This window comes from Papio anubis, chromosome 10, assembly GCF_008728515.1.
Source record: "Papio anubis isolate 15944 chromosome 10, Panubis1.0, whole genome shotgun sequence".
NCBI classification, from domain to species: Eukaryota; Metazoa; Chordata; class Mammalia; order Primates; family Cercopithecidae; genus Papio; species Papio anubis.
The window spans coordinates 75718662-75745817 of NC_044985.1; the positions used below are offsets into that span (position 1 = coordinate 75718662).

At 35.3% G+C, this 27156-nt stretch overlaps 1 protein-coding gene across 1 annotated transcript in view; it reads right to left on the reverse strand.

The window, feature by feature from the left end:
- The window catches only part of TMEFF2 (transmembrane protein with EGF like and two follistatin like domains 2), a 242590-nt gene that overhangs the window by 31397 nt on the left and 184037 nt on the right, over positions 1-27156 (reverse strand). Inside the window, exons 6-7 of the mRNA XM_003907748.5 lie at positions 19020-19168; positions 18220-18279 (exon numbers count right to left, since the gene is read on the reverse strand). Of these exons, the coding sequence (XP_003907797.1) occupies positions 18220-18279; positions 19020-19168 (209 nt within the window). The remainder of the gene's footprint in view (positions 1-18219; positions 18280-19019; positions 19169-27156) is intronic.

Below are 27156 nucleotides of genomic sequence, written 5' to 3' on the forward strand. Positions count from 1 at the left end.
TCATTATTCAGCTGACATTAGAGAAAAACATGAAGCAAGAAGAAAGGAAGAAAACAAAGGAGAAAGAAGCTAATGAGTGTTTCCACAATTTCTATCTGCTTCCAGGGCTTCTTGTTATTTGCCCATGGTTACCCAGGTATGTATTTGGTCATCTTTGCTTTTTCCTCCACTTGAATTCCCTGCCACTCCCAGCGTCTGCCTCTACTTGAGGGTTAGTTACCACATCAGCATTTCCATGCCCTCTTCTCTCCAGACCTCCAGTCATCTATGTTGATGAAGACATCAATATAGAAATGAACATATTCATTATCTGGCCCCCAGTCCTGCTCTTCCTCATACTTTTTTCCCTATCTTAGGGAATGGAACTGTCATTCATCTAGGCAGCCAGATGAACCAGGAACCTTCATATTTTCCCTGACTTTCCACTTCTCTCTGCCTGGTCAGTTAGCAAATCTGGTAACGTTTTACCTCCTAAATCCACCTAAAATTGATTTATTTCTCCCCGTTGCCACCATCATCCACAACACCCATTCTTCATTGTTATGACCGTAGTCTTCTAATTAATCTTGCCTAATGCGCCTTCCCTCTCTAGCCTGTTCTTCACTCTGCTGCCAGGTTTTTTTTTTCTTTAATAAAAAATATGACATTATTTAAAATACCTTAGTGACCCCCTTATTGAGCAGAAGATAAATTTTAACTTCTATTGCAAATGAGGAAAGAAACTTAATTGAAGCAACAAACTACTACTCTGACTTAGCTCCAGTTGCTCCACTTTTTCATTCCATGCTTTAGCCATGAAACTATTTGTCATTCTCTAGACATTCCCACTCACTGAAGGCTCTTTGCCTTTTAAATGTTCTTCCCTATGTCTATAATGTTTCTTCTCTTCTTTGCCAGGTACACTCAATGCAAACACTACCATTTTCTGAAACACTCTTGACTTCTCCTGTTGCCAGTTACAGTTACACACATCAGCTTGAATCCCTGTTCGATTGCATCAACATTTCTGAGCTATGCTTTCCTCATTATACCTGATCCCCAGGCAGGTTGTGAAGAGATGAGATAGCATGTTGTATGTATAAAGCGTGACATGAAGTAAATGCAAAATAAATGTGTTTCTATTATTTCTACTTTAGCATTCTTAATGCTTCATTTCCTGTTTGCCATAAAAGTTATTTGAATAATTATAATTTAGCATGTGTGTACTTGTTTGAGTAACGTGGGTTTCTGAATATAAAGTTAGAGAGAGAAGCTTGGGTGTAGTTTGCCCCTAAATTTCCTTATTTCCAAAAAGTCATGACAAATATTACCAGCATCAGTAATACATTTATCAATCCTCATAAGGAACTTACTAATTAAAATTCTGATCCCAAGTAGCTAATTAAATCATAAGCTCCCTAAGCCCCTCCATCTTCCACATGAGTAGATTTCATAGGTCTTAGGTTGCTGTGTTCTATCTGCCACTTTGAAGTCCTGGATACCAGCAAGCCTAAGAACCAGGACACGTGACTTTATGAATGTCACAGTTAAACTCAAGTCACTTCATACTGTCTGAAAATCACTGGTACTTTTCTAGGCTTACAATTTACCATTTTGATGAGTTTGGGCCAGCAACGTTGACTAAGGCAACAACAATTCTGAGGAGACACTCTGAATTTGCTACCCATTTTCAGGATTCTAATATATTTATGCAAATCCTGGGAAAAGTCATTATTTACCAAGGACTGAGCACTTCAGTCCATGGCTTTATGTGCCATTATTGTTCAAATTAATAGAAAGGTAGGCTATTATATGAAACAGACATTAGAGGTTATCTGAGATCTGTAATTTACAGATAAGAATACGAAGACTCATGGAGGTTATGGTCAATTGCAATACCTAACACAGGTCTTCCTGAGGATTAGTGTACAGCAACAAGTAGAACCAGGATGCATTAAATCTCCGTTCTGAGATCTTCTCATCTACATGGAAATGCCTCAGTTCCAAGATATTATAACCTATTTCACAGGTGTTAGCACAAGACAATGAAAACAGCCAAAAAAAAAAAAAAAAAAAAGAAAAAAAAATCAAAGATCATGGAGAAAGTTACACTAGTTTCAAAATTACATTAGATGTAAAATACAAATGTTAAAAAGTGACTTGACACCAGTGAACAAATTTGACTGACTAGCTAGTTTTAGGAGTTATGAGTTTTACTAATAATGGATGAGACATATCAATATATTGCTTGAGTTTCTCATGCTACATCATATTTTTCTATCAAAATTTCCATTTCATTTTAAATTTTGAATATACCATAATATTTCCAGGCATTTGAGTATGGACAGTTTTATCAGAACAGCTTTTCTTTGACTCCTTAATTTTAAAAGGTTTGCTTTATTTGTAAGATGTGTTTTTAACTTCTTAGAACAATTTCCCAAGATAGAAATGTGGTGGATTTTATAATAAAAGTCATTAGAAACAATAATTCATTTACCAGAAATGAGATTGAGGTGGAGCTTGCAGTAGAAATGGGAACCCAAAATGTCTGCATATTCTTTTAAGCATAAGGGGATACTGAGTGTAGCAATTTACTGGTGGGAACTCTGGCCTCCAGTAGGATTCTACTGTCTTGTATTTGACAGTTTCAAAAACATCCTACACTCTAATGCTTTAGAAACACAATGCAAAAGAGGAATGACCAATAATAGACATTGGTGGATCAGGATAATATGACAAATTGGATGAACTGACAGGCAGGTGGTGAATAATTTTAACATGACCCTAAAAATAGTGGAAGGATGTTTGCACATTGACACTTCTCCAAAGGCAGATGGATATGCATGACCTGAGTTTTTAGACAGGTGTCAGGAATATTGATGGGTAGTATGAGGATGATCATTTTCTTGGCACTGTTGCAGTAGACAGTTTGCATGATTAATGATGCATCTTAGTCTTTTTTTTTTCTCCTGGGGCAAAAAGGGATATGAACCTTTGTTACTCCAAGGAATGTAAGAATTTTGCCTGAAGGGTAAGGCAGGAGAACTTTAGTCACCTAAAAGCACCATATGCTTTCTACAGATGAAGAAATAGTGGTAAAATATACAAGTGCTCTTGACATGTAAGATGACAGTGCCTGGTAGAACAATTATAACATGCCTCTTATTAAGAGGGGTCTACCCCAGGGCATAGGAGCCTTGCACAGCTCTGAAGTACAGAGCCCACTAAACCTGGGCTCTGACAAAAGTGAGAGCAAACTGTGGCTCTGGGATACATCTGAAGACATACAATGTTTGAATGAATATTAAGAACCACTCAAAGGAAACAGAACAGGACTGAAGCAGGAAATAAGAGGTGAGATCATTTGCCTAATGTTTGTATTCATTTCAAGTTTTTAGAGACAATTTTGATTCAAATCAATTCAATATTGTTTCTGAATGGTGAATCCAGTGAGAAAGAACTCTTCTTTTCCAAGAATAATATTGTTTGCTCAGCTTTTTAAAATGTCACATACAGCAATGAATGAACTATGTTATTTCAAGGCTCAACATGTAATCCAAAGTTGAATAATAGTTTGTAGATGTATTCTGCTAAACCCTAGTAGTCCATCTGCTGAAAATATTATGTTAATTAAAGGTAACATAAGCTATGGAGGTAAACTTCATAAGTTCTTTTTTTCTTTTATTTTTCTTTTTAAAGTAATAAAGGGCACTCTTGGAAATCAAGTCCAGTGAAAAAATGTTAATTAAAAAAATGAATTTCCTTTTTATACAAGGGACATTAGCTACTGGATTAGGTGATTAAGAAAAGTTAGAAAATCTGTTTTTCCAAGGTTAATCTACGTTTCTCCAAATAAATTTAAAAGCAGGATAAAGTCTCATTTATATGATGGGAGGGGTTAGAATTTAATCTTCATGAACACCAGTAACTACATTGGTGACTTCCTTACTTTCTGTTTACCCAGAGAGAGAACAAGAGCTACAACTTTAAAATCCTTCCTTTGATGATACTGGAAAAGTTTATGTTTCTATTGACTGAGACAAAAACTCAATGAAATCCCTGAAATGAGGGAATGAAATGTAGGAATGATGGGGTTTGTAATATGCTCTTAACATTTTAAACTCATAAATTTAATTGGCATTACTATTACATTCAAATTATATAATAGATTTCTCTTCTAAGGCTAACTAATATTATCTTAGACTAACATAGTATACTATGTGCTCACATTCTGAAACAGTCTAAACATGTGGAGCCCAATAAACTCTTCCATTACTTAGAAACACATTAGGGGAGGGGAAAAAAGAAACTTATTGTAATAATATGAACAGTTGCTCCAAAGAGCCCTTATGCTTTTGGGAAATGGAGTTTGAATGAGATTTAAGCCAATCAGTGGGGAACAGAACTACTTGGAGCATAAATTCGAAGCTTTATGTATATATAAACATACATCAAAAAAAAGAGTCCATCATCCTTATCATCTAATTTTTAAAAATATTACCCAGTTAATATACTGATACACAAAAATGGGAAAATAAAAATGTAGAATTGAAAATCTTCAGTCTGAATTTTGTTAAGATTAGATCAGATTATGCTGTCCAAATGAAACAATTACTTCTATGTAGAAAATACAAATTTTACGACAATATGAAAAACACTTAGAATGAGGCATGTCCATATCCTAAATCGTTGTCAATAATAATCTCTTACAATTCCATAGTGAGTTATATCTCACAAAGGGCTTTCATATCTGAAACATAGGAAAAAGGAAAAAACAGAGATATAGATAAAATCTTTATTTTACAGATCCTCAGAGAAGTTATATAACATTTCTAAATTTAGCAGCTAGGTATAGAATTTAGTTTTTTTTGATAATTTGTCCCATGTATTTTTCACAAAACCAAAACATTTCAGTAGGAACTAACAAATCACATATAGAATAACATTCACAAAATAGATTATAAATAATTATATATTATTTCACCAGTCTATATCAGAGGGAGTTACCTCAGTTTTTCTTCTAATGACTTTTAGCATAAAACTAGTGAAGATAAAAAATAAAACAACTGTTCCATCTTTCAGAGATAGTCTGTTTTCACAAAACATTGTAAGTTTTCTGCAACATTAACACAAATTTATCAGACAATTTATTAACCAACTCCTCCTTCTTAGAGGTACTCCTCCTTACTTTTCCCAGTAAAAGAGGAATGGTGCATATACTGTATGAATAGGTAGTAGTACAATCTAAGACAGAAAATAACATTGCTGTGAAAGTTATTCATTTGTTTCAATACTACAGTAATTACTGTAGCAAAGCCTTGCTCGTTTATCATTTCCTGTTGTCTTTGCTATTTTTTCAAGCTGTCTTTTTAAACAAATATCCTCATTGTCCTTGTTGCAAGACCAATAACTTTATTTCGGTAGGTAAGACAGCACACCAATACAGTCAGGTCTATTCCTGTTCCAAGGAGGGTCTGTTACTGGGAGCCACCTAACAGTATTGCACATTCCTGTCCTCCCCAGAAGAATGTGACAAAGTGTAGCTGGGTACTAAGTTGCCATTTAAGAACCTCTTCAGGTTCCCGGTCTCTTTGAGCTATGAAAGTTTTCATGAATACTTCAGTTCTAATGGCATACCAAACATTTTGTTCCACGAACAACACAACAGTTTTAAAAATTGTCATTGAGTGTTGATTGCCATTGAGTGTTTTAATAGAATTTAACCAGTTGGTTTTAAATATATTTCTATGAGCCAAGGCTTACAAAAATGTATAAAGAGGAAGTGCCCAGATAAAAAGAAGCTTTGAAATGGTTGCTATTGCCTCCTTAAAAATCATCATTAAACAGTCTTTCAAACAGTCAGTGTTTGGCTCAGTAATTTAGTCAAAATTTGTAAGAAGTAGCTAAAATGAACAAAAGGATGACATGGCTTTGAACAGAAGAAAAGCAGGGACCCAAGTTATGCAAATACTAGTTAGGAATACTGAATAAGATAAGCGATCCAATTATGTCTATGAGACTTTCCTCAATAACCTATAACTAAAAGAAAAACAACTTCTTGAGCCAGAAGAATTTTCATCATTCTAATGAGCCTTTGTAGAGACAAATATTGCTTCTTATTTGTGAAACCTCACATTTCTATTTTGGGACAACTATCATTTTTTAATTTTATTTATTTATTTATTTTTAAGCGGGGCCGAGTGCGGTAGCTCATGTCTGTAATCCCAGCATTTTGGAAGGCCAAGGTGGGCAGATCACGAGATCAGGAGTTTGAGACCAGCCTGACCAACATGGTGAAACCCTGTCTCTATTAAAAATACAAAAATTAGCCAGGCATGGTGGTGCATGCCTGTAATCCCAGCTACTCAGGAGGCTGAGGCAGGAGAATCGCTAGAACCGGGGAGGCAGAGGTTGCAGTGAGCTGACATTGTGCCACTGCACTTCAGCCTGGGCGACAGAGTGAGACTCCGCCTCAAAAAAAAATAAAATAAAATAAAAAAAGTGGGGTAGATGTGTGTGTTTGAGGCAGCAAAAATGAAAAGAACCTTGGGCTAAGCTGGTGATCTTCATTCTGGGATTTTATCTCCCTTTGGGGAACGGGAGAATTAAGGAATGATTAGGCAGGCCAACTCTGTACTCCACAATGCCTCCTAACTTCTAGACCTCATCTAATATGTACTTTCCCCTAATCTCTAGCACCAAAAAGCAGAATTTTAAACACAACACGATTGGCATTCTGGCTGGATAATGTTGTCCTGTGCATTGTAGGATGTACAGCCGTATATCTGGCCTCTACCCACTAGATGCCAGCAGTACTTACTCCTGCCCCTTCCCCAGATAATCAAAAATGTCTTCAGATATTGCCAATGTCCCCTGAATGGGAGGTGCCAGGGAAGTGAGGAGGAGGAAGGTTCATAGAGGGAAAATTGCTCCAGTTGAGAACTGCTGCCATAAGGCGATGGTCAACAATTGCCCCTCCATCATGATTTCTGAACTAAAGCTATATACTTTGTTATAGAACTCGAAAGTTGGAAAGACAACATCATAATCTTACTTTCTTTTTACTTTTTTTTTTTTTTTTTTTTTTTTTTTTGAGACAGAGTCTCACTCTGTTATTCAGGCTGGAGTACAGTGGCATGATCTTGGCTCACTGCACCCTTGGCCTCTGGGACTCAAGCTAGCCTATCACTTTAGCCTCCTGAATAGCTGAGACTACAGGCACATGCCACCACACCCAGCTAATTTTTGTATTTTTTGTACAGACAGGATTTCACCATGTTGCCCAGGCTGGTTAATCTTATTTTCAAATGTTACTGATGAGAAAACAGGTTCTGAGAGGCTAAGTAACTAAATTTAGGTGAATTAGAATAGAGATGAGACTAAGTCAAAAGTTCTGAGTCCTATTCCAAGCTCTTTCTCCTACAAAATGCTGTTTGTAAGTCATTGGCTCTAAAATCCAAATGAAATTAAAAATATGATTATCCATGTCATTGGAGAATAGCCTTGTAGAGAATCCAAAACAACAGATAACACACATATAATTTCTAGGTGATTTTGGAATGAACTAAAATGAGCCTATTCCAGTGGTATTATTTTCCTGATGATTATAATGATGATGATAATCATGATTATAATGAAGATGATAATGGTTTTCTTAGGATAACATTACAATTAGCTGTGTTTCCTGAGTACATATCAATTCATGGCAAGATGAACAGCTCGGAAGTATGCTAAGCTGCAGAAAACAACCAGCTTTAAAGTTAGAATATAGCACTGACAATCTTCTTAGATACATAAGCATTAATAGCTGCCTATCACTGTTGATCGAATGTTAGGCTTACTCTTAATTTTTCTACGTATAGAAGACAATGTGGACACTTTATTAAAACCACCTTACAGATAAGTTTCCCTGGTCTGCCTGTTGGTTGTTTCTCATGCTTTATAGCTATATTTCATTAAAAATCAAAAATCAATAACCAAAGGCATATGTGCCAGCTGTAGGGAATGAGTGAGTGGCTAGGGGTGTGAGGATAGCTCAGAGATTATTTCAAACAACAGAAAACCTTCAACTTCCCTGGTGCTCTTTAAATAACAGAAAAGTAAATAGGAAAAAAATGCAGTGGTGCAAGATTTGTAGAATAATTTTGACAGTACATGAACAGCCAATCTGCAGAAGTGGATTTGGATGTGTACTGCCTGACAAAACACTGATCGCTTGTTGGTTTAAAGTCTATAGACTAATAACATGGTCTTTCTGGAATACTTAATTTCTAGAGGACAAATGGAGCTTGATTTTAGTCTTCATTTTATGAATACTTAAAAAAATATTGACTTTTTAAGCTAAACAGACATTTATTTTCATTAGTAAATGAAATTTTGAAAGACATACTTTTGGGAGCGAGTTTTCTAACATATGACACACACAGCTTTCAACCTCAGAAAATGTGAAAGAAAGATTAAAGGCAGAGTTTTTTTTTTTTTAAACCGTGTGAAATATATTTTACAGGAACATTATGTAATTCTATCAAATATTGATAATGCATCAATAACTCTGCAGAAATACAGGATAATTAATACATTCATTCTGTCTGTGTTTTATAAAGTTAAACATTAACAGTGTCACCATAAAAGGCATTTGCTAGCATACATGCTGATTGACCATAGGAAAAACTATTCACTTTTCTTTGTTATTGGCCAAACCTCTTTAAATTATATGTTAAAAAATGCCTTTCAAAGTTAACTTTGTGTAAAAACATTTGCAGGTTTCCCATTGCAGAAGGACAATGGGAATCCAATAACGACTGAGATATACACTAAAATGGTCATTTCTTGGGGGCTACTGAGCTAGAGACCCCAGAGGAGCTCAGGCTTAAAGTCATGAAACGGCTTCTGTGAGACCAGGCCTCAATTTTATCCTGATTAAATTTACTATATCTGAGAAAACAGGTGAACTGGGTGGGAGGCTACCCAGAAATGGAAACTCAGACCAAGGATGGTCAGGTCAAGAATGTTAGAGCAAGTTCTGACAGTTGGGGAGGAAGTCCTAGCCAAGAACACTTATTTATCCTAATTTGAGGGCAGTGGTATCTCTATTGTGTTGACATTTGCATCAGGCTGTTTTAGCTCGATGCCTTAAACATTGAAAGAATATACGCTCTTGTTAGGCTCATCAAGTAACCTCAGTATAACTGGGCTTCTCAGGCAATTCACCTCTAGGAAGAGAAGACACTGGCCAGAAGATGTAAACTGTCTGTGAACATTAACATTTCTGAGTGAAAATTTAGATATCTGAGTCTACAACTGAGAGCGATACCTGCCTCGATCATGAATTTAGTCACTATGCAAAGTATAATTCTGGCATTATCCTGTCCAATTCTCCATCTTGCACCAAATCATCACACCCACAATGTGCTGCCCTTGTTGCTTCTCGGCCCTCGATTAAGCTCATCTCTCTGTCCCCAACTTCCAAAAACTTCCCAAAGCTCACCCAGAACTGTGCTCTAGAATTGGCAAATTCCCTTCTAGCCTCAGATGCTTCTATGAAATTCTCACCTTTCTTCTTGCATAGTGAAACACTAGATTTTTCTGAGAATACCAACCCCCTTCCACCCTCTCACAAAGTGGCTGTATTTTCTACCCTCCTCCCCTGCACTTCAGGACTCACAGGTGGAGTACTGTCCTCCTTAATCCTCATTACTGTTCCTAGATTACTAGGCCACACTTCCCTCAAGCCTTAGCACTGATTTCTACATTCTTGTTATGCCTGGAGTTTGGTCCACAAGTTTGGTTCCTTTTGATTACATCCAAGTTCAAAAGAAAAAGTGTAAGTGTTTTCTGAATGAACAACTGGAGAAAACAAGCTACAACCATGAGACAAATAGCTGTTTAGAAATGTCACTTCTTTGAGAGATTTTTGTTTTATAGATTTTTTTTTTTTTTTTTTTGAGACGGAGTCTCGCTCTGTCACCCAGGCTGGAGTGCAGTGGCCGGATCTCAGCTCACTGCAAGCTCTGCCTCCCGGGTTTACGCCATTCTTCTGCCTCAGCCTCCCGAGTAGCTGGGACTACAGGCGCCTGCTACCTCACCCGGCTAGTTTTTTGTATTTTTTTTAGTAGAGACCGGGTTTCACCGTGTTAGCCAGGATGGTCTCGATCTCCTGACCTCGTGATCCGCCCATCTCGGCCTCCCAAAGTGCTGGGATTACAGGCTTGAGCCACCGTGCCTGGCCTTTTATAGATGTTTTAAGACATTTTTAGTTGATAATGTTTATACATAGTTTCAAATCACTAAGATGTGAGAACTGCATTTTTAATGCTCTTAATAATGTGGGCTTATATATTTGGGGCATGTCAGACTCTTTAACAAAAGCAGCCAATCAAAGTGCTCAGAATAGAGTGTGTGTGTGTGTGTGCACGTGCATTGTTTTTGTTTGAGATGGCTTAAATTCTATTTACTAGGTTTGTGGAAAACATTGTGCCTGGAAATTATACAGAGCATTGGGATATATCCTACTCTTCTTTAAGCTTCATACATTCTACCTGCACTTACACTACTCTTCCTAGGAATGGAAATAACGTAAACTTGAGGTAAAAAGATAAATTAAGGTGGAGAATTACGGCATTTTCACAAGCAATTATCTAGATGTCTGAACTCACACAGCTTTTATCTCTTTGTCTTCCATGCTAAATAGACCTGTCTTTTCTTCACTGTGAGTTCATTAAAAACATTTGTTTTGATCTCTTTGCGGGGTGTGTGTATGTGAATTACTGACGTATGAACATTAACATTTCTGAGTGAAAATAATGTTTTACATAAACAGAAATAAATTTCCATATACCACATTCCTTTTGTAAAATAATGACTATGTAGGTCCTCTAAACATATGCACTCAAGTAGAAGCGATTGACTTTAAAGGTTACATTGAGGAAAGCATATGACGTCGTCATTCTGCAGTTGTGTCATAAGCTATGTCTTCCTACTGAATTTCTATTTGAATTTCATGTTGTAATAATCTCATGATCATATTATTAATATTTTATGTGATCTAAATATACCATACATAAATTATGTTGACTGGAGGAAAATCAGAAAATTTGCTTTGTGAATATTTAGACATGTTAATGTGCTGAAAACTTATAAATAAGTATTCAATAAATATTTCTTTATAGATGAATTAAAAAGTCAGCCAAGGTATCTTGCAACAATCTGTTATATGACTTGGGCAGAAAAAATAATCCAGAAACTTCTTGTAATTGTATGAGTCCATAAAGGATAATATATGTATAAAAACTCTGAACACATATCATACTGACAGATTATATTCCATAAAATGTGCTCTATTTCCCATAAAAATCAATTCTCTTCCATTTTCAGACCAAAAGGAAAGTAACAACAATAGCTAGCTTGTTAATTTGCTTGTTAATGCCTTATATCATGTCTTTTAATTTAAACTTCAATCCTTTGGAAGTAGACTTATTATCTCCATTTAAACAGATCAAGAAACTGAGGCTTCAACTGATCAAGAAACTGAGGCTTCAACTAATTTAACAAGGTTAAATCACCACGATAGCATGACCAATGTTTAAACTCTGTTCCCTCTAATCTTGTGGTTACAACCACTAAACTAGCTGCTGCACACTTATGGCAGAGAAGAGTAGATAAGTAACACTGCAAGGTGAACAATTTGTTTCAGAAAGGAGCATTTCAAATAGGAAAAAGTGCACATAAATGATGCAGGATGCGTTTATGAACTGGCGCATAAATATAAAGTTTTCCAGAGTGTCTACTAGGGCCCAAGGCAACTCTTCAGTGAAAAATCTTCATCTGTATTGCAAATACCATTTCTGTGTTTATCTATAACCATGAACATAACATAATATTACAGATGACTGGCTACATGATTTTACGGGGGAAACAACTAAAGCACAGAAGTTCAAGAGAGCAGGAAAAATTGTGAGTTAGAGTTCACAGAAAGCTTTATGAATTTTGCAGCACTCTAATGTAAATCCCAGAGGGGAAAATACTTGCAATGAGACACTTTCCCTCAGAAATCTTGAAAAAATCTTGACATCTTAATTCATTTCCTAGGCTTAAATATTCTAGGCTAGTCTGGTGGCACTGTAATAGCCTGGGCAAACATTTTTATTTATTTCACTGTTGATACCAGTATTTGTGCTACAAGCTGCTGTCTGCATTTGCTGCTATTTATTTATTTCCTACAGATCAAATTATTGGCCCAGACAAAACATGGTTTCTGGTGAAGTGCTCCTTGTGTTCACGAGCAAATGGAAAAAGCTTCCATTTTAAATGTAGGTTTTTGCCACATGACTGAATTAATTCATGTTATAAATATGATATGAAATCATTTGATATTCATGCCTGTATATGTAGAGTTGAGGCATAATCAAGGCAAATATTAGGTAAATCAAGCAAGCACCCTATTTACACAGGTAGGCAGTCAATATGTCAAAATACTGTGTCCCGTTCCAGCTCAGCCACTTAGTTCTTTGAGACTCAATTTTATTTCCTCTAGTATTTGTACACTTGGTGCTTTACTGGGTTGACATAGAACACATGAAGCAATGTGAGTGAATCTTAGCAAAGCTATGATGTATCAAATATGGCTAAAAATTTTTATTTTTTTAAAATATTTATTTATTTATTTTTTATTAATGCAGGATTACTCGGTAGCAAACACTTTCCTCTTGCTTTCTCTTCCCTATGTGGAAAAATAGGAAATAGAACAAGGAAAAATTTAAAAGCAAACATTATATCACTTATAGGATGTGTAGAATATATAGTCGTAACTCTTTTGAGCATCTCACAAAACGTAACATCATGATGAAATATTTTTGGGTCTGGAACTGCCAAATGGTGAACCCTCAGGGTGCAGAGTCGGTCCCAAAGCTGGGACTTGTTAGGTAGTGACACTTCTTCCCTGGTTCTCAAACTTGCTGGATTCTGGAATTAGCAATGATGGTTTTAACCTTAGTTCTATCACATACTCTTTTTACTTAATCTCCCTGAACCTCAAATCTCACCTGTCAAAAGCATATAGTATCTCTTTCACATGTCCGTTGTGAAGACTGAAGGAGACAGTATATATGAAAAGGCTTTGTAAATTGCAGTGGCTTCTACAGAGAACAATTATTAGGACAACTCACTTAAACTATCTAGATACCCTTTCCAGAGGTCAGCTCCCTCTTAATGTGGAAAAATGGGTTGATGGAATATTACTAATAGGATGGATAGAATTTCGCTTAACTTTTTCTGATTTCTGTCTTCCATATTTCAGACCTGAGATTAATGTATAAATTATTGCTTGAAGATAAGGAATGGAAATTTTCCTAAAAATAAATATTACAAGAAATAATGAATTGCCACAGTATAATGTTCAATAAGTAAACACAGGAACTCGACACAGGCCTGTAGCTACCCTCAGAGCTAGGGAGGCCCTGTCTCCCTTCTGAGGACATGAAATCCAGGACTTAACGTTTTTCATGAACAGCTACTAAAAGCAGGGGAAATATCTTGTCCCCACATACATACTATAATCCAGCATAGTCTTTATCTTAACTTTACTCCTGTTCCTGTTTAACCTATGTATACATGAGGAAAATAAGCTAAACATGCTCCTCCTCATAGCCATTTCCTCTGTAATTTATTTACTTTTTCCAATTTGGAAATACCCATAAATGAAAGTCATTACTTTAGTCTGTCATAGAAACACTGTCCTTGAGTTATACTGTGCTCTAGGATGTTGTCAAAAATTGATTTTAAAAATTCCCAGCCATACGGAGAGCCTCTTGGCATATTTTGTAAAAATCACTGTTGAAGATTTTATTCATTTTATGTTTTTCGGTGATGCCTTGTAGAAAGATCTATGCTAAATAGTTCCTTTATAATTTAACATAGAGAAACTTTGTCTTTCATCTCTGAACTTATTTTTTGTTTCTTTTTTATCAGACAATAAAAATCTAAGTTTCATTTAGCAGATACCTATGTTGATTTGTTCACCTTTGTAAACCCCAGGACAAGGGCTTGCATGTTGCAGTGACTCTGCAAATATTTGTTGAATGAATTGATTCAACCATAATTTCTTCTTTTGTGTTGGTTGCAAAGAAACTTAGGGCTAAATGCAGTAACTGTAATAGTCTATGTTGTTGGTATATTTATTTTCTTTAACAATTCTGATTTCATGTTTTCAATTTCTATTTAAACAATTTCAATTTAAACAATATGGAAGAAAAATACAAATGTATTTTAATTATAAAACACTGCAAACTCTGAAAACTGGTATAGGATGTCATAAAATAAAAAATATTTTATTTTCTAGATAATTAAAACCAATATCATCTGACTTCATTTTATAAAGTATCTAACAACTTATAAAATTAAGTACATTTTTACTGGAAAAAATATAGCCCTTTTTTTGAAGCATGAACAAACTTTTAGACAGAAAACACAATCAGAAAATATACATAAATACTGGATAAAGAAAAACAAATAGTTGAATTTCATTTTTTTTCCCATTAGAAGACATGAGGGGTATATATATACACACACACACATATATACACATATATATGAAAGAAAATGTTGCAAATTTCAAGAGGTGTAAAACATTTGCTATTTAAAAACTTCCCAAAGGACAGTTTAATTTTAGCAATTTAAAACAATGAAAAGCCTGGAAAGCCCTAGCTTCGTGGGTTTGTAAAATCTGTGTTCCCTGAATCTTTCTGTGGGTGTACAGACAGACTTAAATCTAAGCCCAAGTCTTATAGTGATGAAGGAAGAATAACATTAAATGGCCTGTTTAGCTCATTTGACAGGTATCCTGTCACTGGGCTTTGAAATGAAGAGATCCAAAGCCCTTTATTCAAAACTCAGTAATGCCTTGGGTCTCATTAAAGGACAGAGGGTAGAATAGAGACCCAAATCAGATGCAACCAGAAAGTAATACTGGCAGGGATGATTGAGCAAATTCTTTGGTTTCCTTTGGTGCCGACTACATTTATGTGCCTTTGAGGTCATGGAATTCAGTCTCTGAGCTAGTCTGCCACACTCTAGTATACTGTACATATTAGTCTTGTTGAAGGCATTGCTCCCTTCGTTTGCATTTTTTGCACGTTTTGGTAATTCACCTCCTGCTGATCCTTGCTGGGATCTCTTTTAACTGATATTAAAAATGAGACACAATTAATTTATTTTAAGAGTTAGGCTTTCTTTCAAGAAGATCTCCATTTTCTAATCAGAAACATGTGTTCCTGTATTAATGACTCTTAAAGTAGGCTCAAACAAAAAACTGGGAGAGATAAGTAAGGGTTTTTAATCTATAGTATTAATGACATATAAGGCAAAAATAAGAGCGTGTTAGATCCTTACTTCCCTCTGGTGGGAGAGTCCGTGAATGTGTGTCTAACACGGGAAGTGGCTATGACATTAAATGAGCTGTGAGCACACAGCAAACTTTGAGGGATAGGAGTCACACAGTTCCTGTTTTCCCTCCTTGGACAGATTTTAGCATGTGAAATAGAAATTAAGAGGACAATGACACATAGACTCTCTATTTGGTTCCTTTTAGTTTTTTCCAAAGTTCGTGTTCCCAAATTCAGGAAACTAAATACTATTGGAAGCTTGGAAATGTTGAGGAACATGACTATTACTTAAATGATTTCTAAAGAGGGTGTACATTGTATTCTAATGAAACCATTAATGAAGATAAATATATCTAAAATAAATGTCTTGAGAATCTTAAAGTATGCAATCAGTGTTTAACCAGGAATTACAAGCTTCAATTGACATTATCTTTGTTCCTGTCTTAAACTTGGATTTCAACAAACATGTATTTTTAAAATTTACTTTTATCTTAAAAGTTTTTCTTTAAGAGTTTTCAGGATAAATCTGACATCAAACTAGAAGATCCTGGACTACACTGAGTGACAGAAGAATTTTAATTTGCATGTATTAAAAATGTATTTTTTCTTCCGATACCCAATAAAGTAATAAGATATGAAAAACATGCCAATTAAGAACAGTGACACTCAACATTAGAGATAATCTGTTTAAAACCAAATCCATATATAAATACTTTTGGAATAAAAATTCAATTATCAAATCTCTTTGAAATGGGCAAAATGTTAACATGCAATATAAATGACTTTGAGAGACCAGTAGAATCTCTCATGATATTTATGGGAACAATTTTATAAATGCATATATATTTGTATAGTGACACAGATCAACTTGAAGAGTTCTTTGTTTCAGGAACAAAATTCTCAGGGAGAGGCTTGATTTTTCAATGAGTACAAAGATGGATGGTTCACTAAAGAAGGTATGCATAAATTCTACATTTTTGAAGATTTTTCCAAATGAATTAGTTTGCAAAGTAGGAATAAAGGTATTTTAATTGCAGTTAGTAGCAGTGGCTTATAACACCATCAAAATATAATAATTGTTTATAAAAATATAAACAATTTAAATTTGTTTTCATTTAAAATTTAAAATATATACAATTAGCCTCCGACTTTGATTTTTCATTATTATCTTTTATTATTTTTAATAATATTTCTGTGGATCAGCATATCACAATGTACATTCTTGGAAACATTAATACTGCAAAACATGCTGCAAAATGTGTTATCAAACAACTTTGTTAAAATCTGTGTATTATAAGGAACTATTTATAATTTTATTAGATATGATTATAGTGTTGTAATTTTGTTAAAAAATTATTGATATTTTTTTAAGATGCACGCTATTTGTGAATGAAATGATGAAATTTCCAGGATTTGCTTCCACATATTATGAAAATAGAGGAAAAGGATAGGGGTGAGGACAGGGATGGGTTAGCCATGGGTTGGTGTTACTGGACTTGAATGATGAGTACTTGTGGGTTCAGTATGCTATAGAGCCTACATTTGTGTATTTTACCTTTATTTGAAACTCTCCACAACAAAAAGTAAAACAAATAAATAAAAGATGCATGTCTCTTAAATATTTTATAATGAACAAAAGAGCTGTGAGAAGTTCTGGGTAGAAGATCCATTTGTTTATATGAGCTCTTCCAAACTTACAGACCACTGAACTATTCTTTTCAAGGAACATCTGTAAATATCTCTCCTGGACACTTTAGGAATGGCTACATAATAGTAGAGCCAATGTCTTTCCATGTATAATTGTCCATGATAATTTCTGTCTTATAGCGCATAAAAATTCCATCTACATATTGAAAAACATTAAGATAAAATGTGGGAAATGTTTAAAATATCTTTTATATCCAAATTCTAAGAGGTTTCAGATGTCTATAAGTATATTAACGAATTTTTTTCAGTGTCATAGACATTTATCCTGTTGTTAAAGAAAACAAAATTTCAGAAAGAAAGAAAGAATAGATCGTAGTAAATATTTTAAAAGATAAGAAACTACTCTTTTTGATTGAATATTTGCCATAAATCTAGTTATGATTGCTTAATATCTAAATGAAAAGCTCTGCCTAAAAACTTCACATATCATTATCAACCTATATAATATTATTTATATATTTTATCCCAAATTTCTATAACATTTAAGTATCTGTTAAAATTTCAATTGCATACACATGAATTATTTCTCACTCTAGAAAAGTTAGATTAGCTAGAGACATTCTTCAAAGTGAAATAATTGCTAAATATGATTTATATTTTTATATAAGGTGCTTTATAATTTTGCATGTTTGAGAAACTACATTTTAGTTTCAAAATAAGCTAAGGAAATTTACTATTAAAAAAACTATATATACATTTTTAACTTTGCATCTAAATAAGACAACCTGCATTACTGTTTGTAGCTGTCCTTTCTAGCTTTTTAGAGACTAGCAAACTTTTCATTGTTGACCTTTACGAAAATTTAAACAAGAACACTTGCATTTATTACAATATATTGCCAAAAATTGCATTGATTTCCACTGATGCTATTAATTTGATGAATGTTTTGTTATTTGTACCATTTGCACAGTCAAAACAAGCTAATTATGTCTTAGTGACATTTTTGACAATTGCTTTAACTCTGGCAAAAATGTATGTCTTCTTTGCTTGAACAAAAAATTACTCTTGCCTAATGAAAGCTTGAACTAGGCAAGAGAAGACTAGCACATGTCAGAAGTCTTGCAAGTTTCACTTTGGAATAAGTGGTAAACAACCATTTCCCAGGACTCTCTTTTAATAGAAGAGCTCACATTTTGTAGAAGAAAATATTATGTACCTGCATAATCTGTTCTTGCATAATGCCCATCTTCAGACTTAGTAGTTGTAGTTGTGTTATCTGTGTTAAAAAATTAACAATACACATTGATTAACTGTTTCCTAAATATCTAATATGAAACTTACATATTTCCTCCAACAATATCTTCATTGCAATTAAGGAATTTTTACAACTGGAGTTCTAAGCAACCTGTATACTAAGACAGATTTACAATGGCAATTTCTGTTTGAGAGCAAATAGTAAAATGAAGAGAGCTTTCTAAAGTTTGAGAAAAGAAGAAGATTCATAATTATAACTGAGAAAAATTGGGCAAAGGAGTAGCAAATCAAAAACTAAGAAAATGCTTTTTTCTGAACAAGAAAGAAAATAGAACATTCTAGTACCTCTTGCTTTTAAAAATGCATTTTAAATATTTGTACTGAATCAATACATAAAAATGAAGTGATTTGCTTTTAGTTTCAAGGATGCCTAATAAATTCTTAGATTCATTTTAAAAATGTCTTTGACTTTCTTTTTTCCCTTTGCAAGAAAATTGTCTGCTATCTTGTGAATATTAGCTTCTGTGTTTATGGCGTTGTGACAATACAGTTCCATTGTATAGAGACAGATCTGGACGGTTGCTGAGAGCCCCTCAAAATCCTATAATTGACAAAAATGCTACAGTAGACTCTACGATCCATTGTAAATAAGAACTGCATTTTGAAAATGGAATAGCTGCCTAATAAGGAGTTTTCTTCACTTTTCATTTTTGCACAAAGACTAAAAACATTCTTCGAAATGAATTTTGGTATGAACATTACCTTGACATCGACCCAAAGACATGACTTCAATTTTCTCCTGTTTCTGACACGATGCTTCTTTGATTTGACATGCATTATCATAAGATTTCCCATCAGAAGCACAGAGGGGATTGAAGTTGGTTTGAGAACAGTCAATATTACACACACACCTAAAAAAACCAGAGAAATAAAAACATGTAATATCAATAGTGTTGTTACCGCATTATAAATAAAATACAAATGAAAGAATTGCTAAGTTGACAAAATGCAAGTTGGCAAAATTGAATTGTATCCTTCCAGGGAAGTTCCTTCACTTTCCTACCTGAGAAGAAAAGAAACACAGAACTAATAGAAAATAATTCAAACAACTGAGCAATGGATAAAAAATGAAAAGGAAAAACTCAAAAATGATCATGAGTTAATCTCTGCCCTGGAACTTTAAAAACATGTACATAAATTTCCATGCTGATGTCTGCAGAATAGGAATAGGCTGAGGTAGTCACGAAACTCTGCTTTAGAGTTTTCTTAAATTGAATCTTACTCTTTCTTCTTTTTTTGGGATATTTGACTGGTTAAAGCTTGTGGAAAACTGACTCAGAGGACAGGTCAGAGAAAGCAAATAAGTAAATTATTGGGCATGCAATCAGGAGATATATTTCTTTGGCATAAATAAGGATGCACATAAAATGTACTAAATGGTAATCTTCAGTTGTCCTTAACATTTTTGGGGGGGGGGCCACAAAACCCTTTGGAAAAATGAAAGCTATAGATCTCTCCCCAGAAATATCCATGTTCATATAAACAACACTTCTGTATAAAATTTCAGGGTTGTCTTGGGCCCCTTTAGGCATATCCTATGAAACCCCTTCCCAGGTATACAGTGCTATTTTTCTACCCCTCATTTTAAATAATCAAATAATAAATACAAGTTGATTGCCACTCATGATGTTAATATTTTTCTATAATCTAAATAAAAATTCGGTGATTTAATGAGAATTAGGTTACCTAAAGAAGAATTAAACATTTTAAAGAAAATTTTACATGATTGTTCCTATGTCATTATACTTCTCTATTGTATTATTCTGAATATTGGGTCTTGTGTGCTTTTTGGTGTGTGTGTACAACCATGTTACAGCTTTAGAATATAAACTCATATTTCACATTTTTATTAATATTTATGTTGTTTTATAAATAGATTATATGTTTCCCAAAGTCATGAAGCATACATTTTTACTTCTGTATATCTTACTGAGAGCTAGGCATACAATGGCAAGCAGGTTACTACATGCTAGACTCTCAACATGTATTGCTTTATTTAATCCTCACAACAGCTGTTTCACAGACCAAAGATATTACATAAGGTTAGACACTGGTAAATTGTGGAATAAGGACCCACTCATAGATTTAGTAAGCTAAAACCCAACCCCTTCTCTCTAATACCACAGACTGTGTTATTACAATCTCCTGGAGAACTTTTAAGTATACGGATTCATAAGCAGATTTCTGGGCTCCAGTAAATCTAGGGTAGCTTCTAACATTCTATATTCTTAAGTAGTCATCCTGGCACCAGACTCAATTCCTGGGAATCACTGCTTGATCAGTCTGTTGATTGAGTGAGAGAGGGTTTTTCTACACACCAGTGCATCTCAGAGTGTAGCCCTTAGACCATCTGTGTCAGAATTACCTAGATTGCTGTTTAAAAATGCTGGCAGAAAATGTGCTAATGAACTTTTTTTTTTGTAAGAGAATTGCTGTAGGAATGCCTGGTTATTTTTACATTTACCTATTTAGGAACAAATAGCTAGAACAGATGGCAACCATCTCTAAACACTTAACTCATCGAGGAGTGGTGTTCCTACCTCAGCTTTGATGTTGCCATGTGATCACAAGCTACTGAAACATGACATTGCTACCTCAATTGACTCTTGGCATCTGAAAACCTGAGATCAGGAGCTGCCTATGTGTTCAAAGAGCTTCTGGTTCTTACAGAGTGGATGTGGATAAGTGACTTTGTAGGCCAAGCCTTAATCATTATATTAAATAAAAAAGGAGTGGGGAGGTTGACATTTGCATTTTTAAAAAGGTAGCTTCTTTTGCCTTCAAACCAGTTTAGATTCTGACTGTTTGTTGTTGTGTTAGACTCTAGGAATTATCTCCTTCAAGGTCTTCTATAAAGTTGTTTTTTAGCAGGAGAAAAACACAGAGAAAGGTATGTTCTGCCATTTGTCTACCTAAATGGTAAATTAGATAAGATATCAGGGCTTTGAAGGTATCTCCAAATCAACTCCAAAGAAATTTAGAAATATATATATAGTACATTTCTAAATATATATATATATATATATAGAGAGAGAGAGAGAGAGAGAGACAAAAACTAATTGGCAGTTCAGAAACCCATTTGATAGCATGACAAAATGGTGCAAAAGGAATAGATATGGTGATATGGTTTGGCTGTGTATCCACCCAAATTTCATCTTGAATTGTAGCTCCCATAATTCCTATGTGTTGTGGTAGCGACCTGGTAGGAGACAATTGAATCATGGGGGCAGGTATTTCCCTTGCTGTTCTCATGATAGTGAATAAGTCTCAAGAGATCTGATGGTTTCATAAAGGGAAATTTCCCTACACAAGCTCTCTTCTCTTGTCTGCTGCCACGCCTTTCACTTTCTGCCATGATTGTGAGGCCTCCCTACCCACTTGGAACTGTGAGTCCATTAAACCTCTTTCTTTTGTAAATTGCCCAGTCTTGGGTATGTCTTTATCAGTAGTGTGAAAATGGACTAATACAGATAGAAAGGTAACATTTGATTGAACTGGACTGGTTAGAATCAATGTTTCAGTGAAAAATTCACTTAACCTTTAACACCAAATTGAAAAATTGTGTGGAATATTTTACAAGATTCTCCAGTTGGTGTATTTATTTATTTATTTATTTATTTTCAGTTTGACTAATCTTATTTTAGTCCCACAGCTTTTCTGCTGCTGACATCCTCTCCCCCTTTCTTTCCTAGCATTGCTCACTCAAGGCCTCCTTTCAAGATTTGTTTCCTCTCGAAATTCCTGGCTCTTGTTGCTGCAAATAAAGCCTTTCATGGAATAGCTAAGAAACAGGTATAGACGGTTGATGTTTTTATTCTCAGCCCAAGAGGAGAACATAGATTCATTCCTTGAGGTGAGTTTCCCTGGGATATAAGCTTCAGGAAAGCATGGATTATATTGGTCTTTTTCTCAATTGCATATCCTCATCATTAACCTCCATCTTTGCTCCCTACTCTATATACTTGCATATATTAAATTAATACAAGAGTACATTTTAAAAATACTTCATATGGCTCTCAGCAATCATTGGAAATTGGAAATCTATGGAGAATATTTTTCTTTTTGTGAATAAGTGGAAGAAAATTCAAAGATTTGCTAAATGGCTTGAAAACAATAAGCTGGCCAGGCATGGTGGCTCATGCCTGTAATCCCAGCACCCTGGGAGGCCAAGGTGGGCAGATCGCCTGAGATCAGGAGTTCGAGACCAGCCTGGCCAATATGGTGAAACACTGACTCTACTAAAAATACAAAAATTAGTCAGATGTGCTGGTGGGCACCTGTAATTCCAGCTACTCAGAGGCTGAGGCAGGAGAATCACTTGAATGGGAGAGGTGGAGGTTGCAGTGAGCTGAGATCCCGCCATTACACTCCAGCCTGGGCAACAGAATGGGACTCTGTTTCAAAAACAAAACAAAACAAAACAAAACAAAACACAAAAACGATGAAGCTTGGGGAAAAGGAAATGTTGTGACTGGATTACCAAGGACCTACCATTTCTATGTTTCCGAAAGACCAGTAAACTCTGATTACATAATCATTATTTACTGTATTCCATGTATCTATGTCTATTAAGCTTACTCAATTAGAAAAACATGCAGGATTCCAGGACCACAGTCTGAAACTCCAAGTCCATCTTGATCTCTATTTGCAGTGATTGAATTATCTTTGCATTCCCCAATGGGCCCAATACCTTGCACACATGAAACTTTCAATAACTACATGTTGAATAGATAGCTAAACGAAATGAATGAATATACTAACAATTTTACATTCTTAAAGAAAGGTTGCTATTCTAAAAGTTACTATTACTATGCCCATCTTACAGATAAGAAAATTGAGACTTGGAGAAATCTCACAGCTTGCAAATGGAAGAGCCTAAATTAAAATCTAGGCAGTCTGATGCCAGAGCCTGCCCTGTTCTACATACTGAAAGTACAAGGAAAGACAGACCCAAACTCCTATCACAGACCCAAATTCCTATCATTCGCTGATTAAAGGAATCCTTTGAGTAAGTAGGATTTGGAAAACAAGGCTATGTCTGCTCTTGGAATATGTATCATGATTTTATGAATCTAAATCATATTGACTCTTGGTCCTTGTCTTCTCAAACAAGCAATCCAGACTTTTTGTGTGTCACTGGGATACATCAGTGAATGTTAGTTTTAAGACATTGCAAACTAAAACCTGGTTTTAGAATTAGTAACTAATTTTATGGGCGTTAGATTAACCTATCTAAAGCATCAGTTGCTCAAAATATTTTATCCTTAAATAAAATGCTATATAAAGATCCACATGAAAACGAATATTTATACACAAATACACACACACATGTATAGCTCAATGGACTCTACTGAAATTACAAAATTAGAGGGTTTTAGCATTAATCTTTTTCCAAGTGTCTGCTTCAAAACTTTCAAAGAGGCATTTTGGGAAGTTTACATTCATGGGGTAGCGGGGGTTTTGTGTGTTTATATGAGTGAAAAAATGTGTGTGTGTTGGGGGTGGGGGGTTCACACTCACCTCCATGGTGCATTTACTGCACTGGTAATTTGCCTGTTTACTTGTTTATACCTCTACCTTTCTGAAACCTTCTCAAGGGCAAGGTGTTTTACTTACCTTTGACATCCTGGTACCTAGTACAGTGCATTACAAACATCTTCAATAGATGGTTGTTGAATAAATTACTGAGAGAATGGCGGATGGTGTTGAAGGAGTTGAAAATATTCATTGTGTTGTATATTAACTGTGTGTTATATATTAACATCTAGGAGAGAGAACTTTGTGCTACTTGGCAGATGTGGGGTCTCCAAAGGAGAGGTGGTTCTTGAAGAACTAAGGCTCACTGTCCTCCTTTTATTTGTGTTTCCACAGACAAAGGAAACAGGGAACAAGCAGTTAGTAATCTTGATGGCATCAAAGTCCAACTGGGACAAGAAAATGTTTTCACCAGGCAGGCTACTACTTCTCATTTGTGGTATTTGGGTACAGTTTCAGGCACCAATATAATTTGAACATGATAGCAACTTGTCAGTTTATTGCTACATTAAACCACTGAAAAACATAAGGCTCTGATAAAAAGGTGACAGAAGAGCCACGTGCAGTGGTGTATGTCTGTAGTCCCAGCCACTCAGGCGGCTGAGGGAGAAAGATCACTTGAGGTTAGCAGTTTGAGAGCAGCCTGGGCAAAATAGTGAGTCCCTGTCTCTAAATAAATAAATAATTAAAAATACGTTTTAAAGATTAAAAAAGAAAAAAGAAAAAAGGTAGCATTTATCATATAATGTAATGGTGAAACTGCAGGTCACTTTAGCAGCATATGTAAATTAATCAAGGGTTTTTCTTTCTACAGAAATGAAAAGCACACATTTTTGAAAACAGAAACTATCCCTTCACTGCTTTTGGCAAATAATTGCATTATTATTCATTCCGAGAGGAGTAACTAGTTAATTATAGCATGTCACAAGTATTTTATGTGAGCCAAGGATTTGTAAAGCTGAGGACTGCACGAATGCCTTTAAGGTTTTTTGTGTTTTCTTTTCTTTTCTTCTTCTTTTTTTCAACCTATCTCAGTCTTTTGACATTTTGACACTGCGATTACATAGATCTCTTTTCTTCTAGGCTACAAAGAAAAAGAATCAGCCTTACTCAAAAATAATAATTTCAGGGGTCTATATGTGGTAATACTACCCTCTGAAAATCCTTCAAAGAAAATTAACATTGACTGAAAACCTTAGCTCTCTGAATTATAAGATAGAAGAGAAATAGGAAATAATTTTAAAAGACCACTTGATGGAGTAAGGAACCTAAATTATAGCAGTAAAAGGTAGCATTTAAGACCACTCATATACATTTATAACTAGCTCATCAATATTTTCGGGGGGTTTGACATTAATTTAATTCCCTGCCTCACTTGAAATTGCTCTTCCAAGGATGATCTGCAATGAGTTAAATAAGCTTCTCTGTGTATTTAGAAGTGCCTTGTCATCTGCCAGAGTGTGAGAATGCAGAACCTGGCAGCTAGCAAATTACTTATTCATGTGTCTGGTTTGTGGCTGCCCTCTAATTTCACTAGATTTTGTTTCATCTATTAAACATGGCTGTCACTTATTCCTCTCCCAAGGTCCTTGACTCGGTGTCCATTCCGTATTTTGACCACACAATATTCCCAGTTAGTTTCAAAGCACCCAACTGCACTGCAGTGAGGCTGGCTTTCTGGGTTGTTTTGGACCTTGACTGTGGTTGTTTTGTTTCTCTTGAGGGTGTCTTTCTCTGGGGCCATTATGCAGACCCTTTCTGGCCTGGCCAGTAAATGAGGTCAGAGCTGCTGTCTGAGCTCCCTGTCAGATCCGTAATGGATGAACTGCATTATATTAATAACAGTAAAAACAGTGTGTACCTTTCATTCAAGATGCTTATGATACTTTAAGCCCATTTACTCATTAACTCTCACATCACTCCTTTTGATGGAACTTGATTATAAGTATTTTATCTGTAAGGAAACTGCAGTGCAGGAATGACTGTGTTGTGAGAGAAAAATATGACGTAAAAGATGTGAAAATGCATCGAAAAACTAAACCCTCTATTCAAAGGGTAGAAAAGCATTGACTGGCAAGGCTAGTAAGTCTCCCATGTCATTACTCAGGTCTCAGGTGACTTTTTTTTGTTTCTTTTTCAAACTTAGAGTGGGTAATCCTTTTAGTTTTGAAATCTAGGAGGAATGAATAATGCCATTCTCCAGAAGCATTACCCAGGACTGCACTCAGGTTTTCCAGGGTGGCTAGGCTTATCTTGCATGTGGAAAAAGCTTAGTTGCCATTAGTATCGATCTCTTTATAAGGATACAAAACATAGAAGTTGGCCCATTGCATGGGGAAGGTCTTGGGAATACTGGGCCTTACTGATCAGAAATAGATTAGGACAACAAATAGCCAATCAAAGGAAAACTGAGCTGCGAAACTCTTGCCCTGGGTGGTCCCAGAACTTTCAAAAAACAGAATCACATTTTGAAGAGAGGGAACTATTGCTGGGAAAGAGACTGATGGCCACATATTGAAATAGTGTCTAATTATAATAAAAGCAGATGGAGAATGTGACTACAGGTTGGAACTTGGTATTAGATAGACCTGTAGTTAATGAGGCTTATTTACTAGCTGGATGGCACTGGGCTACTTCACTTTCCCAAGCTTAAGAATCCTCACCTGTGAAAATGGAGTTAATGACTCAAGACTGTAGTCACTAAATGCATATCAATTGCTTAACAAAGTTTCTGAGAAGTTGTAATCAAATAAATATTGTCCAGCATTAACTTCTGGCTTTCAAGTCCTGGATTTCAAATTCTAGATGCAGATCAAAATCTTCTGCGGAATACTTAAAAAACCCAGATGGTTGGGTTGCAACTCAGAGATTCTCATTTAGGAGGTCTGCTGTGAGGACTAGGTAGTCATTGTTGTCAAAAATGCTACAGGTGATTCTGATGTGCAGACAGGGTGAGCCGGAATTACATTAGATAATCTTTCTCACCTTCTAAGGCTAAGAGATTTTCCAGATTTACTCTATATAAGATTCATCGTGACAAATTTTGTTGCAATAATACCTGGAGGGGCATTCAGAAATCAGTATCTTAAAGCAAGTTAGCTTTTTCTGTGGGAGAAGTGGCAAAAAAAGGGGATGAAATTATCATGAGGTTCCCCTGTGTCTGGCACCTTGCTCCAACTTCCTTATGACTCTTTCGTTTTATGCTCATAAGATAGGGAGGAGGAGGTGGAAAGTGAACTATCTGGAAAGAAGAGTAGGATTTAGATGAAGAAGAGTGGTGGAGAGAATGCCTGGGGAAATGTAT